This window comes from Plutella xylostella, chromosome 3 (assembly GCF_932276165.1).
Source record: "Plutella xylostella chromosome 3, ilPluXylo3.1, whole genome shotgun sequence".
Classification (NCBI taxonomy): Eukaryota; Metazoa; Arthropoda; class Insecta; order Lepidoptera; family Plutellidae; genus Plutella; species Plutella xylostella.
Genome location: NC_063983.1, coordinates 10,401,745 through 10,417,703, shown reverse-complemented (window position 1 = coordinate 10,417,703; position 15,959 = coordinate 10,401,745). Strand labels below are relative to the sequence as shown.

The 15,959-nt window shown below is 38.6% G+C and overlaps 2 protein-coding genes across 3 annotated transcripts in view; one reads left to right on the top strand and one right to left on the bottom strand.

Moving 5' to 3' along the window:
• Positions 1-733: 733 nt before the first annotated feature.
• On the bottom strand, positions 734-5,309 carry LOC105387755. The gene is made up of 5 exons (XM_038117332.2): positions 5,038-5,309; positions 3,792-3,961; positions 2,552-2,710; positions 2,029-2,166; positions 734-1,583 (listed from the first exon to the last, which is right to left on the bottom strand). Exons 1-5 carry the CDS (start codon positions 5,165-5,167, stop codon positions 1,449-1,451), a joined length of 732 nt encoding a protein of 243 aa, XP_037973260.1. The 5' UTR covers positions 5,168-5,309; the 3' UTR covers positions 734-1,448.
• Positions 5,310-11,011: 5,702 nt separating this feature from the next.
• LOC105387757 (kelch-like protein 3) overlaps positions 11,012-15,959 on the top strand; it is a 27,871-nt gene continuing 22,923 nt past the window's right edge. For both annotated transcript variants that reach the window (XM_048625924.1, XM_048625923.1), the window contains exons 1-3: positions 11,012-11,280; positions 14,839-15,066; positions 15,285-15,690. In XM_048625924.1, coding sequence (XP_048481881.1) covers positions 11,249-11,280; positions 14,839-15,066; positions 15,285-15,690 — 666 coding nt within the window. In that variant the 5' untranslated portion in view covers positions 11,012-11,248. The remainder of the gene's footprint in view (positions 11,281-14,838; positions 15,067-15,284; positions 15,691-15,959) is intronic.

Below are 15,959 nucleotides of genomic sequence, written 5' to 3'. Positions count from 1 at the left end.
ACGGGAAGGGAACTCTGCTCATAAATTGCAGCTAAAGGTATGGGGGCACGACGGATGACTGGTTGAATGGTTCCATGGCTTTAAGTGCAGGTTTTTAAGTGCCTTAATTGTTTCTCCATGTCGTATTAGAAGCGGTTCTAGCTGGATGGTTTCATGATCGACATGGAATACACACACGTAGGTATGGATACTTAGGACTCCTACTCGTAATCCTTCGGTTTATGTATATTCTATTTGGTTTTATAGAAGGATCTTAACAATGGACATTTAGATGAAATGACGTGATATAGAAACTAAGAAGAACAAAGGAAAAAGAGAGCTCAACTCTTGCTCAACTGCGTAATGTAGGTATAGGTAGGTATGCCATGACATTTATCAAAATAATAAAAGGTTATATTTTTAAAATATTCTTTATTAAATTTTACATTATGTACTCATTCATATCTTACATTCTGGAGATCATAATAAAATTAACATCTAACTGTACCAGTGGTCGGTCATACAACGACGATATAGTTGTAAAGTAGGTACTAAGACTACCTACAAACTAATATTTCCAGTGCCTATTTCAGATTGTCATTCTACACTTTTGATCCTAAGTAGCCTAATAGACATAACATAAAATAATCTTTAGAGATTTTACTTCACTTTGGTGATACTTACTTCTTATATTTTCACTTAACGTTCTTATAGTGTTAAATTATAACTGTGTAGAAAATAAAAAACACGATGTGATATTAGCTATGATTGATTGATTAGTGTATCCAGTGCTTGCTTGCTTCAGATGTTTTGGCTGTTATAATGTTCCACTTATAGACTAGCTTACTGTGTAACTTAACTAACTTAAGTTAGGCCTTAGTGAATGGAGATATTATTTTTACATAACCACCAATTACTTAAGAAAATGTAGAATTTAGGATTGAGGTATATTTACAGAAATAAGATATGTCGATACTTATGTCCGAATTTAAATCATGAAGCTTTCACATTATGATACGATAAGTTAACATTATTTATGCAGTAAATTTAAGAACGTTTCATTTCTAACATAACTAACTTGAAAGTATCAGTAGTATACGTATACTTGGGTAAGTTATTATAAAACTAACACTATTGTACTTATTTCAAACCTTTCTGCTCGGTAAGCAGCTAAGTCAAACTTTCAAAGACAATAAGCTCACACAGCGAACGCTGCATATTTTTACTTCGGAGACAACCGAACAATTTCACATAGGTAATACGTTTATGTTAACATAATTTAGGTCCACCTGATTACATCCTTTTACATTACAAACATTTATCTTTTTTTCACACTCAATAATTTGGTTCGTTCATCCACACCTTCTGTCTAAAAACTTAATCTGCCCAAAGCTCTGTCAAGCTTTTGCGCTGGCCGCGTGCATCTGCGCGAGTTGTGCGTAGTACCGCAGCCAGCGCTTGCGGCGCCTTCAGGAGGCCTTCTGGTCCTCCTCCTCAGCCTCACTGCTGGAGCTGGACCCCGCCTCGGCGGCCCACAGACTCGCGTAGTTCGCTTGTTCGGCCAGGAGAGCCTCTTCCGCTTCTACCACTGCGTTGAAGAGGATCTGGTGGAGAGGGTGAATGAGATGGAATGTGAAATCTTGATAAGTGGTAGGACTGGTCTTAATGGAGTCATCATCTTTTGCTAGACTCAGATGAACTACAAACTTAATCATGACAACGGCTCAACAGGACTCTTTAATGTAGCACCATATTATTCCATCACCCAGCCAATATAGCAATAACAGCTATAGGACTCTAGTCTTATGATTACACCTTAGATCGCGTGAGATAGCCTAAAGGTAGACCATTATAATGATGTTTACAAAGTTTCTGAAAAGGCTTTTTCTAAGCGTGTCCATGACAAACACTAGATCAGGTTTGGATTTATGACGGTGCTGGGCTAGTAGCACGGGGCGCATTTTAGACGTGACAAAAGTTCTCGCGCTCGCTCTTGAGACTGCGGGATGCAAAAATTTTATCACGTCTTAGGCTGTCACTGATATTTACCTTCTTGATCTTGATCTGCGTGGGGTAGGGCAGGCGCTTGACGGACTGGCACATGCTGTTGAAGAAGATGTCGAGCGGGTCGGGCGCGGGGGCGGGGGCGCGCCGGTCCGGGGACAGGCACGGCCGCTTGCTCGCTGACTGGTAGTGGAATATAATAAGACGTCGATTGTTGATTGTAAATATAGTAAGTACAGTAAAGGTCCTGTCAGATGACTTCTTATGTGAAACTGTGACGGTAAGTATAACGTATCTCATGGGGGCATACTATAATGTGTAAATGAACAAGGTGAATACTTTTGTTTTTGGTTCATTATGACACCAACAAGAAGCCTACAATGTGTAACTTAAATAAAAAATAGACCAGTTTTAAAGATTATTTAACGTATTTGACAGATGGACACGGTATTTTAAAACCCTAGTCTTATTTAAAAGCTCTAAACCTCGTGCAGTTTTATGGTTAGAACCTAATAACTGCATGGGTGCTTCTAACACACACCTAAACCCCAGCACCCCTCGCCCTCACCTTGCACAGATAGTCCAGCTTCCTATCAATGCCGGTGAGCTGGTCGCTCTTCCTCTTGGGCGAGGACTCCGCCTCCGATGAAGACTCCTCACTGGAGGCGTCGCCGCCGTTCTGGGACTGTCCGTTCTCCGTGGGCGCCGGCTGGGTGGCGTCCAGGATCTGGTAGGGAGATGAAGGTGATTTTATTATTGCCAAATACGTGGGAAGAGATGGATTATTGGATAAGGGTCGGTTAGAGATAGGGTATAAAATGAGCCTCCTAGAGTACTGAATAATAATATGCAGTCAGCGACTGACGCTTATATATAACTGTCCAAGCTTTTCATTGCAGTGACAAACCTTTGTCTCTAGTGCTTGTCACCGCGCTAATTAGCAATCTCTTGATATTTCATACCAGGAGATTGTTCCAATACCTTTTATTCAACTTCGAAAAGATGATTTTTCATATAATTATGTAGATACCTATATTGTATTTATGAAGGAAAGTGGACGAGATAGGAAAGTAGACGAGGTGCCCCTGAAGGATATGAATACGTAGGTAATAAACTCTACTTAGTAAATCTTTCGTTATTCGAGTAAGTACCTTCTTTCGTTATTCGAGTAAGTACCTAGAAGAAGTTGTATGAATACAGTTAGCTAGGAACATAAGTTATGAATATTGTATACCGAGAAATATGCAAAAACTTTGAAAGTTATGGCAAAATCCTGAAAGAACAAGCTATAGAGTGGCGACGAAACTTTTGCAATATTTTTAAATTATGCTGAATAATACAAAAAGGGACAAGTTAGCCTAAAGGAGGCCATTCTACAAATAACTTTTGCGTGAAACGTACTTATTTTGGTCTTATTGTTGTGTGGTAAGTTGATTGCTTTATGAAAAAGTTTTTGTATGACAAATGTTTAACAAGTTTCCACTTATTATAAAACATATATTTACTTAGACTAAATAAAATATGGTGCTGGTTTAGAACCGGTTTTAATCTAGAGATCTCATCATATTTATTTTTGGACAACAATACATGTTAAGTCACAAATTTAACCTTCCTGAAATTGAAATTAGTTACCTACGATGGCAAATACGTTCTAAATATTTTCATGTTTCTATCAGGAGTAAAAATGAAAGAAACAGAAGAAGGCGTTGTTCTATGCTCCCCAACAACGCCACTCCAGCTGCTGTCTGATACCCATATTACAGGCCTAGCTTGATAGATATCCCCACATTACCTCCCCTCTCACTCACCTTCTTCCTATTATTCATGTGCGGCTGCAGGAACTGCATGAGGCCCATGTACTTCCAGGGGCAGGCGCGCTTGCCGGGCGCGGGGTCGCGCGCCAGCATCTCCGACTGCCGCTTCAGCGCGTCGCGGTAGCTGTCGCGCAGCTTCTTCCATTTCAGCTTCACTTCCTTCACTGTGGGGGGAGAGGGTTAGATGGTGGGGTTATGTTGGCTGTGAGGGTGTCAGTTACGTAACCTGGCTATCTCGAATCTCTGTGCTTGTCCCTATTATTCCATATGCCCACACTCTCTTCCTAACCTAAACACTATTTCCCACCAAGCTGGGCCAATTTGGTTAATCAGATATCGAGATGTGCAAAATATAAATATGAACGTATCCTCATAATGTTTTCCTTCATCCTTGGGTAAGATGATTCTGTTCAATGAAATAAATATCTATAGGTGAATATTATAACGTATGGTAAGTACCTATAAGTACTTATATAAATTGTAAGTAGTAGGTAGTGTAGGTACGGTTAATCAGTATCGCGTAGGTAATTTCAGACAGAGTCAGGATCATTATCAAGGTCAGAGTAATAGAGAGAGAGCTTATCCAATTAGTCGTACGACGATCTTATCAGATCTTATTAAGAGTAGACAGGTAAGTACTTACATAATATCTGAATATCTATACCTGACTAATCTAATTAATGGTGAGCCCTATAAATGTATACACTTAGAACCTAAGAAGCACGTCTGTAATTTTATTGGCTTATTGTTGATCGACTAAAGTACAAAACTCTAGCCCTCTTTGTTGTTTACAAACCGTGCACCAGAATAGCCCCCCTTGTTTACAACGCTCGGGCGAATATAGCCCCAACTCCAAACTTCATTCTTAATAACAATAATACCAAAACTGTGCCAAAAACAAACACGGGATTGCAAACTATAAAATAACGTAGTTTAATAACTCGCTAACTATGGGGACCTAACTGAAAATCTGAGCTAAAAAAACAAAGGTAGGTAGCAAGGTAAAACATAAACATAGGTAATGATTCAAATATACTAAGTAACTACCTATGTATCTGTAAGTACTTCCTAAGTTATACCTAGCTAGCATCAGCATAAAAATAAACTCGCATCGCATAATTTTATTCACCGGCACGGCGCGGCGGCGGCATTGATTTGCCGGCGAGCGAGCGGGACGCACGCGCGCTTGGCAACACCGAGCGCTCAGAACAAGAGAGCGCTCGCTACTCTGTGGTCTCACCTGATTGCAGGCCGGCTTCCTTCATGACCTCGGTCCAGGCGGCATCTTTCAGCTCCTGGTCGCGGTATTCTATGGCGGTGGTGTTCCACAGGCAGGGGTACTGGCGCACGGCGGCGATGAGGAGCTCCATGGCGGGCGGCTGGCGCGAGCGGCGCGCGGCACTGGCGCCGCCCCGCCCGCGCGGGCCCGCCAGCCAGCTTAATAATAATACAAGATGTCGGCCGCGCCCGGCCCCGCCTCGCCACGCCGCGCCGGCCCGGCCGCGACGCTTTGTTATGCCTCTCGGCGTTTTGAGTTTCATTTCATTTAGTCAAGTTTTTTTTTAGGGGATGTCTAGGCTCGTGGTTCATATTATGAAATTGTCTGCTACATATTCATAATACTTAGGTATCTGATTCGGTTAACTATGCGTAACTTCAGTAGGTAAGTAAGTACCTACTTGGTTACAGAATTTCATTGCGATCAATGAATACGTAATTTCACTAAGTAACTACCTATGTCTAGGTTTAAGGCACTAGTCATGAGCTGAAGATTGATTCAAGTTCAATAGATTGATACTATTTGATACTAACGAAGTAGGTATGTAGATTTGTAAAATCACCTAGGTAAGTACCTACAACATACTTACAGTTTTCAGTAAACATAACCATAATTTTACATAAGTACTATTAACTTGCGTTCCTTAGTAAATATTAATAGCAAAATATCATAGCAGATGTTTTTAATCAATCCAAGGTTACCGTTGCAGAGCCATAGTTTTCCAAATCAGGTAAAGAACTACGTTTATTATACCATTTATACCTGACAAAGAAAGAGAACGAAGTAGGTAGGTGGGCACCTACTAACCTAAATAATTTGGTTTACTTAAAATAAAATATAAGAAGGAGGAACAAAGGCTAATCCCGTTTTAAAATCCCTTTGAAAAATCTAATATTTCATAATTCATTAATATAAGAGCCAGTCCTGGGATGGTCACTGAAACTTTTAATTGCCAACTAGAAGTGTCGTTAATAGCGTGACCTTCCCTCCCCGCTCTTCCCTGCACTCGAGATCTACATAAAACTGTAATTAATTTTCTAATTTCAACAACACAACAAGAATCCTTTGAATCTGTGCCATCCTGTTTTTTATTTATTAAACTCGTTAATCAAAGCAAAAAAGTTTTAATTTGTTTCGCGGGGTTTAATCTAGGAATCTCATTAAATTTTAATTTGGTTGAGGGTCAGGGGAGAGCGGTTCCACTGGGCTGCAGGCCAGGCTCGGAGCTCCGAGAGGACAGTTCCACACTAGCGAGGCTGCAAGTGGCGAGTGACAGCAACACTCGAAGGAAATTGCGAGGAATCCCGCTCTTGACGAGTTTTGCAAGAAAAAACACGCGAATAAAGAGATTCGGAACGTTTCCGGAGGAAGTTTCATTTCCGACGACAACGCCCTTTTATATTTTCCCTTCGCATTACAGTTAAACATTTTATGGAAGACTCTTGCCAAAAACGAACAAAGAAAAATAAAAATGGGGAAGCTGGGGCAAGTTGGATGAGTTGTTACGCAACAATGCCTGCCGAGCGAACTGCCACATTATACTGCGAAGACCTGAAGAGATTGCAAACTGTTACACCTTATATTACAACAAAGAAACCCTGAAAATATCCTCAATTTTACAATGATTTTACCTAGACACATTAACAGAAACATGGTCTAACCATAGTATACAAAACTATGACCAAATGGAAAAGCATCGAGCTAGCTATTCGACCAAACATGAGAGTCGCTTCACACCGCTGATTGCGCTTCAATCTGCGTAAATTCGGGGTGAAAAGGGTGATTCGTCCCTGTATGTGTGAGGACAGACGGCTATATGCCGGCATAGTGCCGCGGCTAGTTGTTTACCGGCGGGTGCCGGTCGGGAGCAAACAGCGTCAAACGCAGCTGTTTGATCAGCGCGGATTCGACCGCACCCACTAACATCTTCTCGTATTTATTAATGGAACCCCGAATACACAAGCAAGATATTCGAGTGGTCCCCGATGTATTGGATATGGGCTCGAATGAAACTCGAGTCGGATGGGACGAGTGCCTCGGGTGCTACAATATCTGAAATAACGCTCGCGATATTACTTTGATGCTGAGCCGAGGGTCTTGCTGGGTCTATTTTCAGATTTTTGGATTCTTGCTGGCTTTTATTAACATGGCGTGATAAATTAATATACACCCTCTTGAGTTTCTAATTTAACCTTTCTCTCCCAACTGGAAATAATATCATTATTGTAATCAAAGACCAACACAAAGGATTTTGGCGCAGGAACTCTCACACAAGACTAACTTCCGACAAAGTGGACAGCTTAGTTTTTAGTCTAATGCCTCTGACGATCCCTTGGGCTTTTTCTCACTTAATTAGTCCACATTCTGCTTATTCAGCTGACACACGCTAAACTGCCACTTATCCAATGGTAATAAGGATGAGAAAGCTGGGTGCTGGACCTTCACCCTCGCAAAAAGTGCCGGTTTCCTGTATCCTACCAGCTATTTATGTGAACGCGCTTGGATACACTTTCACATTGCTAAAATGTTAAGTGAAATTGACTCGGAGTTCCGACGGAAGTTTGAAAGGCTCCCAAGTTGTTCTTGTTTTCATATATGATTTAGGGTGTCTTGCACAATAAAGTTAAATAAAATTAAATCTATGACCTCTTGCTCTGACAGTATAATGTCAGAGCAAGAGACAAACTATTTAATTTTATTTAACTTTGTTGTGCAAGACGCCCTTAGTACTTACTAAAGGATAAGAATAGAGCATGAAACAAAAAAAAGCATAGTAGGTAGTTAGATACATAAAATTTAAGCATGTAACGCCATCTAGCTATCGCAGTAAAAACACTTAACTGTTGTGTAACCCAAGTATTTTTGTGATGTGATTGATTAAAAATAAATAAAGCATCGTAAGTGGAATCAGATAGCTTTTCCTTTTTAGAGCAAAAGTGTATCTCATGAACCGTTAAAGCAAATTGTATGAATAATAAATAATGGATACTTTTCACCCGACATTACCCTGTTCATCCATCATCACGAAGAGGGATGGACGGAGCCGAACCGTTCCGTGCCAAGAGAGAGCTCACTCAGCATCCTTCACGTATCCACTACAATTCATCTCTCAGTATTTATTAATGAACCCATCCGCAGCCACGCGTGACAAACTACCATGATTTAATTTCCAACATGTAGCCAACGCAAACAATGCATTCCGCTCTCAAGTTTATTACACAAACGTTATAGAACGCTATCTAATCGGAGTTGTTAATACAGTGTTTAAGGAGGGCAGCTCACGGTTTCATTAAGGGCGTAATAAATTAACCGGTGTTTACTTTGGCACAGGGGAAGTGCGGTGTGCTTCGGGCGGGCATATATCTATAGCTAGCGATGCTCAGCGGTGCCTCAAGCTGGACGATAATCAATTACCGATATCGGCTGACGGCGCCCGGCGACCGCCACCGTCACACGGCTCCTACGGCTTCCATAATAGCAGTCAGTCCGGTAATTGAATGCCGCGATGCGACAGGAAATTGCACAGTATTATTATTGATTGATGGACTAGCACCACCTCCCTTTTTACGGCCTGTTGATAAGTCAAACAAAAAAGCCCAACACACAACCGTTTGCTTTTCATTAAGTTAAACGGCTGAAGTGACACTATTTTAGGCTTAAATGTAATGCGTTTTATGCATGAGGAGGCCCGATGGAGCACTTGAATTTTGAGCGAGTGTAGCGCTAAAAATTTCATCTTCACATCCATATTCATAAGCCCTGCAACTTCCAGTCGTCCTTTGTTTATAATAGGAGTCCCCCACGCCCCGCCCTGCCCCGCCGGCCGCTTGGCAACAGTCAAAATCAGCTGTTCGCCATTGCGCAACGCACCGCTACCGACCGTCACCACCCCGCGCACCGTGCCGGTAACGCTGTCCCGCTTGCTCTTAGCTGGCAATGGTTTTCTGTCACTTTCTTACTTTGTTGGGTATGGATACGAGTTCATCAAGTCTTTGTTATAAAATCATCGTTAAAAATACCTTTAAACGGGTAATAACACCTACAAATAACAAATTTGAAGTGCAAAATTGCATTTTGTAACAAGTTTCACATGTAAAATGCCGTACTTCAAGAGAAATCTGGGTATTTAGTTGCGTTTGATATCTGTTCAGGTATCCATGCCGGGTGCCGGCCGGCGACACAGCTGTTATGGATCGATGCGGCCCCTCTCCCCCCCAACCGCTGCTCTCAGCACCCCACTAGGGCTGCCACCCTGTATCTAGGCACATGTATGTGCTTATTGCTTTCTACCTTTATGTTATGGAGATGCTATTTTTCCTTTGTTACATTGAATTGTTGGAATTCAGATAATTTTATCACTGAATTTAGTCCTCTATGAAACAAAATGTGTACTTATGTACAAATAGACTACAAGTACAAACTATGTAATTTAGGTAGGCAACTAGATAACACTTAGTCATTTTTATAATTAAGAAAATGTGGGCGGTGCCTATCCTACTCTCTATGAAAGTAAGTAAGTACTTAGGTAAGTAAACCTAGCTACTTACGATGGTAGAATCTTTTAAATTGTAAAGGGTCTTTGATATAATCAAATTCGCCATTCACCATTGTCCTTGTGAGGAAACCCAAATCTGGAAGGGTCACACAAAAGGAAGTTGTTTGGATCTTTTGAACTAAGAGAATCCCTTTTTCCGCATTCGTACGAGTAACTTATAAGTTGGGCCTAGCGAATAATAGGTAATAGGTACATTTTTCAATCACAGATTAATTAAGACTTACATTTACCTACTAAATTGACAAAAAAATCACAATTTTACACATTTTAAACATAGTAACTCAGCCTTATCGCTAAAAGTAATTTATCTCAGGCAACTTTTAGATGGAGGAGTAACATAAAGAGCAATGAAACAACGAGACCAGTAAGTATTTATACATTTAAAAAATACCTTCCTCTTCCTACCTAGATAGGTAGGTAAGTATTATCTTAATTATAATATAAAAATGTAGCTAAGTAACTATTCTAACTATGTTGATGGCCACATAAATCTCTCAGGCAACTTTTAAAACTATCCGCTGGCATTCAGTAAAGATCCAAATTTGGCGTCTGACAAGAATGGAACCCTCGTTATTGATAAAAGGATCGTATTCCACGGCCTGTAAATAACGTCTTCGATAATAGTGCACCTGCAGCCCGCACTTGCCCGCACTTCCCCTACGGGCCCTAAAGATTACACAACTATAGGCGCAATCCCCTGCCCCTATTCATCTTGCTTATAAAGAGTGACGAAGGTCTTGCTTGAATCCACTCAAGTGAAAACTCATCTATAACACTTAGATATAGATCTATCTACTTACCTACTTCTTGATTGATGTTAAACTTAGATAAAAACGGAGTTACAAAATTGAATATATTACCTACCTACCTATGATAACATTAAACATTAACATAAAACTATTATTGTATTCGGGGTTTTTTATTCCTTCTGTGGCCGTCTGAGCCGTTTTTCCCCACTGTCCCCTTGCATAATTTGTCCCAATTTGTTCTTCTCCCATTTTAAGTTAAAGTAAGTAGTAGGCATATTATATAAATACGATTTCCCTTTCAAAAATACAGTTTAATCGAAAACCCTACTGGACACTGGTTATAAAAAATACTTATTTCCTTTGCAAAATCGCAAACAGGGCCGGGCACGGACGGGGTATTTTCTAAAGTAAAAGTATTTTCTAGTGAACAGCGCTATCTGTGAATCATTACGTAAACTTTATTACGTATATGAAATTATTGTCAGTTTTGTTAGTAGCAAACAATACCAAAACTCTACAATAGATGGCACCACCAATAGGTTTAAAATGAAAGATCTTGGAAGAAGTATTTCTTAAATTATTATATCTGGCAATACCACCATCAGCTGTCAAATGTCCAATAAGATTTGGTTCTGTGGTCCTTCTTCTGTCAAATTCTAAAATCAGTTTGTGATTATTTTGCTGAGTTTAATAATTTCAACTGAATTCAACCTTTCCGTGTATTATTTGTATTGTTAACGAGTGAACTATGTATTACAGATGATAAGCGAGTAAGCATAAGATATTGGTGTTAGTGATTGTGCAACATGTTTGCTCATTAGTGGAATAAGTTGGACGATCATTTCTTGTTTGTCAAGAAGCATTCAACATGGAAAACAACGGGGATACGGACCGGGGAAGGTAAGGCCACCAATGCCAGTTTGTTTGTGACCTTTCTTCAATACTGTATCTAACAACCTCCGAATTTTAAGTGATCTCATCACATGTTAATTTTGAATAAAGTTGTCCTTGTTATGGAGTTTTTAAATTTTGTGTGTAAATAAGACCTATGAAATAAATATGGATTTCGGCTGTGAGTGTAGCAAATGGTAAGACTTGTATACATTGATGTATATATAAGTAATACATTCTTTGTACATTAACATTTATTTGCATGTACATACCAAATATCTTATAAAAAAGGAAAAGTTTATTCACCTACAATTTGGTATTGTATTGTAACTACATTTACAAGTTTCAGCTGGTATCAATGTTTTGCCCATGTGGTATTTTTTCACAAGCATTTTATTACAAAAACCTTGTAAGTAACTTGTAGTTGCAAAAACTTGATAAACAAAAAAACATATTATAGACAAATAGTTTTTCTTGCAATTCTAATAATAAGATCTTTCACAAGGCCTATTATGGTATTATTAGTGCTTGATTTGCTGATCTCAGGTTTGAAATTATGAGTGTCATATCACACAGCCTTGAGAATTGGCATTCATCAGCATCATAATTTTTTGGCCATGCCACAGTACATGCAATGAATAATGATTGATGTTACAGTTACTTGCCGTGGCCCATCTCTTTTAGAATTGGTCCATTGTTTAAGTTGTAGTAATTGTTTAGAATAATTTGCCTACACTTACATAGCTCAAAGCATGGTAAATCCAAGCCTATAAAATTTATTTTATTAGTATGAAAGAAATTTTAGTTTTAAACAACAGAAACAGAAGAAGCACAAACATTTGAATGAATAAGTTGCCAAGAAATGATTTAGGCATTAAATTTATTCATAGTTAATTATTGATAGTAACAAGATTTAATACAAGATTATTACCTATTTTAAATATCAGGGATTAATTTTATTTATTTTATTTTTATTTTATTAGAAGAGAAAACATACAGTGTATATTCTTAAACTTACAAATAGAAATCTATATCTAACACACACACCAGTAAAGTTTTCAAAAATACTTATGTTTGAATACATTTCGAAACAACGCAATCCGCTAACAATTTCAGCAGTAAGTCCTATATAAGTTAAAAAAGATAAACATAAATACAATGTCCATTATCATTAAATTTTATGAGAGTAGGTACTTATTATTTGAGCTTATTGTAATATAATTTTTACCTAGAAACTACACTATGAAAAATAAATTGGTCTTAAGTAAGAAAGGAAGTAGGTATTATTCACCATACCTATATAAATTAAACTAATGAGTGTCTTACCACGTAAAACTTATGCCTATAAAAGTTATGCCTATAAGAGTATATTAATCAGATATAGATGTAGATGATAGAAAAATAATTCACTTTCGTATACGAGTAATATCACTTTTTATCTTGTATAAGGATTTCTGAAAAATGTCAATATCATTATACATTTGATTATAGCTAGAGCAAGCTCGGACTATAAAGCGATTCTTAGCATAGTTAGTACTGCATTGGGCAATATGGAACAAACTGCTTGATCTGGAATTAAAAAGTCTGCATTTAAAGCCAATTTGACCTAAAAGATAAGGGGAGTCACATATGTTATTAATTATTTTGTAAAGAAAAACGAAGTCATTTATATCTCGGCGTACAACCAGCGGCTTCACAGTTTCGGGATTATATTTAAAATTATTGTTTTGTCTCTGTCGATATCTCAATACTTTCAAGAACTTATTCTGTATGCGTTCAATAGAAACAATATAAACAGAATAAATAGGATTCCATGTAGTTGATGCGTATTCAAGATGAGATCTCACGAAAGTGTTGTATAATATAATAAAGGTACTAGCATTTTTGAACTCGGATCCTTGTCGTAAGACGAAACCTAACATTTTATACGCCTTAGCTGTAGCTAATTATTAGTTTATCAAATTGTAATTCTGTCTATATGAGCCCTAAATAAAAGTTGACTATCCAAATATACCCCTAGATCCCGTACCTCATTTACCCGTTTTAAAGTTTTATCGGATAGAGTATAAATATTTTCAATCGGTTTATTTTTACGGGTAAAACTAATAACGTAACATTTATCAACATTTAGAAAAAGATTATTAACTTCACAATATTTGGTAAGATTATTTAAGTCTTTTTGTAAGAGGGAACAGTCATTTTTATCTTTAATTTGTATAAATATTTTAGTATCATCAGCATATAACAGAGCATTTGAATGTTGAAAAATATTAAAAACATCATTAATAAAAATGTTAAAAAGTAAGGGACCCAAGTGTGAGCCCTGTGGGACCCCAGAAGTAATTGGTACAAAAGATGATATGTATCCCTTAACAGTAACCGCTTGAGTTCTTCTACTTAAATAAGAAATCATCCATCTTAGTAAATCACCATGTATACCGATGGCTCCTAGCTTCATAATGAGTGTTGTATGACATATTTTATCAAATGCTTTGGAGTAATCGGTATACACGGCATCAACCTGACCACCACCATCCATAGATGAAAGCACCCTATCTATCATTTCATTCAGATTCGTCTCAGTTGAACGTTTATTGATAAAGCCGTGTTGAGCGCAAGATAAAATGGGTCTAACAGTAGGAAACAACGAGTCGTACACGATTTTCTCTAGCATTTTAGGAATGACGGACAGTTTAGATAAATAAGCTATTTGTAGGCAAGATATGAGAAATATTCATCAAAGTGCCTACCAAGTGGTATGGTATGCACAGGGTTCTTAAAAGCACTCACTCTCCTAACTGCTAAGATACTCTATGGGAGAGTTATTGATTTATTTGTTGTGTTTTTATGAATAATTATAAGATAACTAGAATATTTTTTTACTAATGTAATACCTTCCTACTTCAAGTGACAGTCCACGGTCATAATACTACAGTATCTTGTTACAAATGCTCATGAAACTTGATTCTTTTGTAAGACAAGCAGTACAAATACATAGAATATAATACTATGTATGTACAAACACGATGTTGCAAACTGATACTGCAGTCACATCAACTTGAATTCCATGTACTTACCTACGTGTTAATTAGTATTATAGACTCATTACTAGTTTTGTTACCTACAGTGTACTCTAGACTGCCTTTTGCAAAATGTCAATAAGTAACAGTTTTTATGAAATATTCTATTTTTCATCCAATACCATGAGTTAAGTCTACATTAGTGGTGAGTTCTATCAATGTTGTTGTTATGTGCAAGGTAAAACTCCGTGGATGACTAAGAGGCCTATGTCCAGCAGTGGATGAATATGATCTGATGATGTTTAGTAGTTAGTTGTCCTAGATACTTATATTATCAATAACATCCACTGCTCAACCTATGTACCCTTATTACTACCCTTATTTACTCTCATGATGAGCAGGGAAAGCTGCATTCCCCACTTACCACTACCAAAACCTTTCCTTCATCACCAGCTAACCATCTATCTATCATGGCGAGTTCCGCATTCAGCCTCTAAGGAGGGTCATAATGCATATCCAGCTAACCATAAACAACATTTATTCCCAGCATGCTAGTCCGCTGCGCATCTCAATCGTCCCTCGACGAGTCGTCCCAGCGGGTCGGCAGCCGCGCCCCCCGCGCCCCCCACGCCGCAGACTCGGGGGACGACCACGCGGGCAAGCTACTCGGGGCCCTGGCGGCTCTGAGGAGGGACAGGGCGCTGTGTGATGTGCTGCTGTGTGCCAGGGATGGAGACATGGTGGGGCAGGTCAAGGTTGCTGAGATGGGGGATAGGTGAGTTTTGGTTTTGTAAAAATATGTACTGTGTTGTCATTCAGTTGAGGGTAGTTATTTATTAGTTTATCAAATTACTGATTGAAATATTAAAAAAGTCAGAAATACATATTTAAACATCACAAATTTTTAAGTGTTATTTAATTAATATTTAAATTAATTTCTATCTGGCCTATATTAATTTTGGATTCAACTCTATGTTTACCTGTCTGTTACAGAACAATGCCAGAATCCGAATCAGAGTCAGCAAATAAAGAAAGTGAAGACACCGAAAGCAAGACATCAACCGTAACTGGCACCGCCAACCTCTGCGAGACAATCACTGAGCAGAACGAACAGAACGAACGAGCAGACGACCGGAGCGAAGAGGAGCAGCAGAGCGAATCAAGCAATACCGAAGAGGCAGCTGAAGCGAAACAGAGCGAAGCTGTTAGAGCCGAGGGTAGCGAATGTTTGAGGAATAGAGTCGAGAGGAGCGAAGTGTTGAGATGCAATAGCGAGTGCAGTGGAGACTCGGCGATTGCCGTGCCAGCTCACCGGGCCGTGTTAGCCGCTTGCTCGCCGTACTTCAGAGCTATGTTCACACAGTTTGATGAGAAAACCATGCACACTATTACTATACAGGTGGGTTATCATTTTATAGCATTTATTTTTTATTAACTTTTTGGCACAGTCGATGGGTTGCTTTTGACTGGTGTGGTCTTATGTGGTATATTTGTGGTTCACTTAGACCATATCCATTAGGACTAGACAACTTTCACCTAAGAAAGAATAATATGATTTAACTATTGAAATTACGTATTTTCAGAACGTGGATCAACAAGCATTATATAGTTTTACTTAGGACATAGCTATTAGGAATATACTACTTTCACCTAAAAATAATATGATTT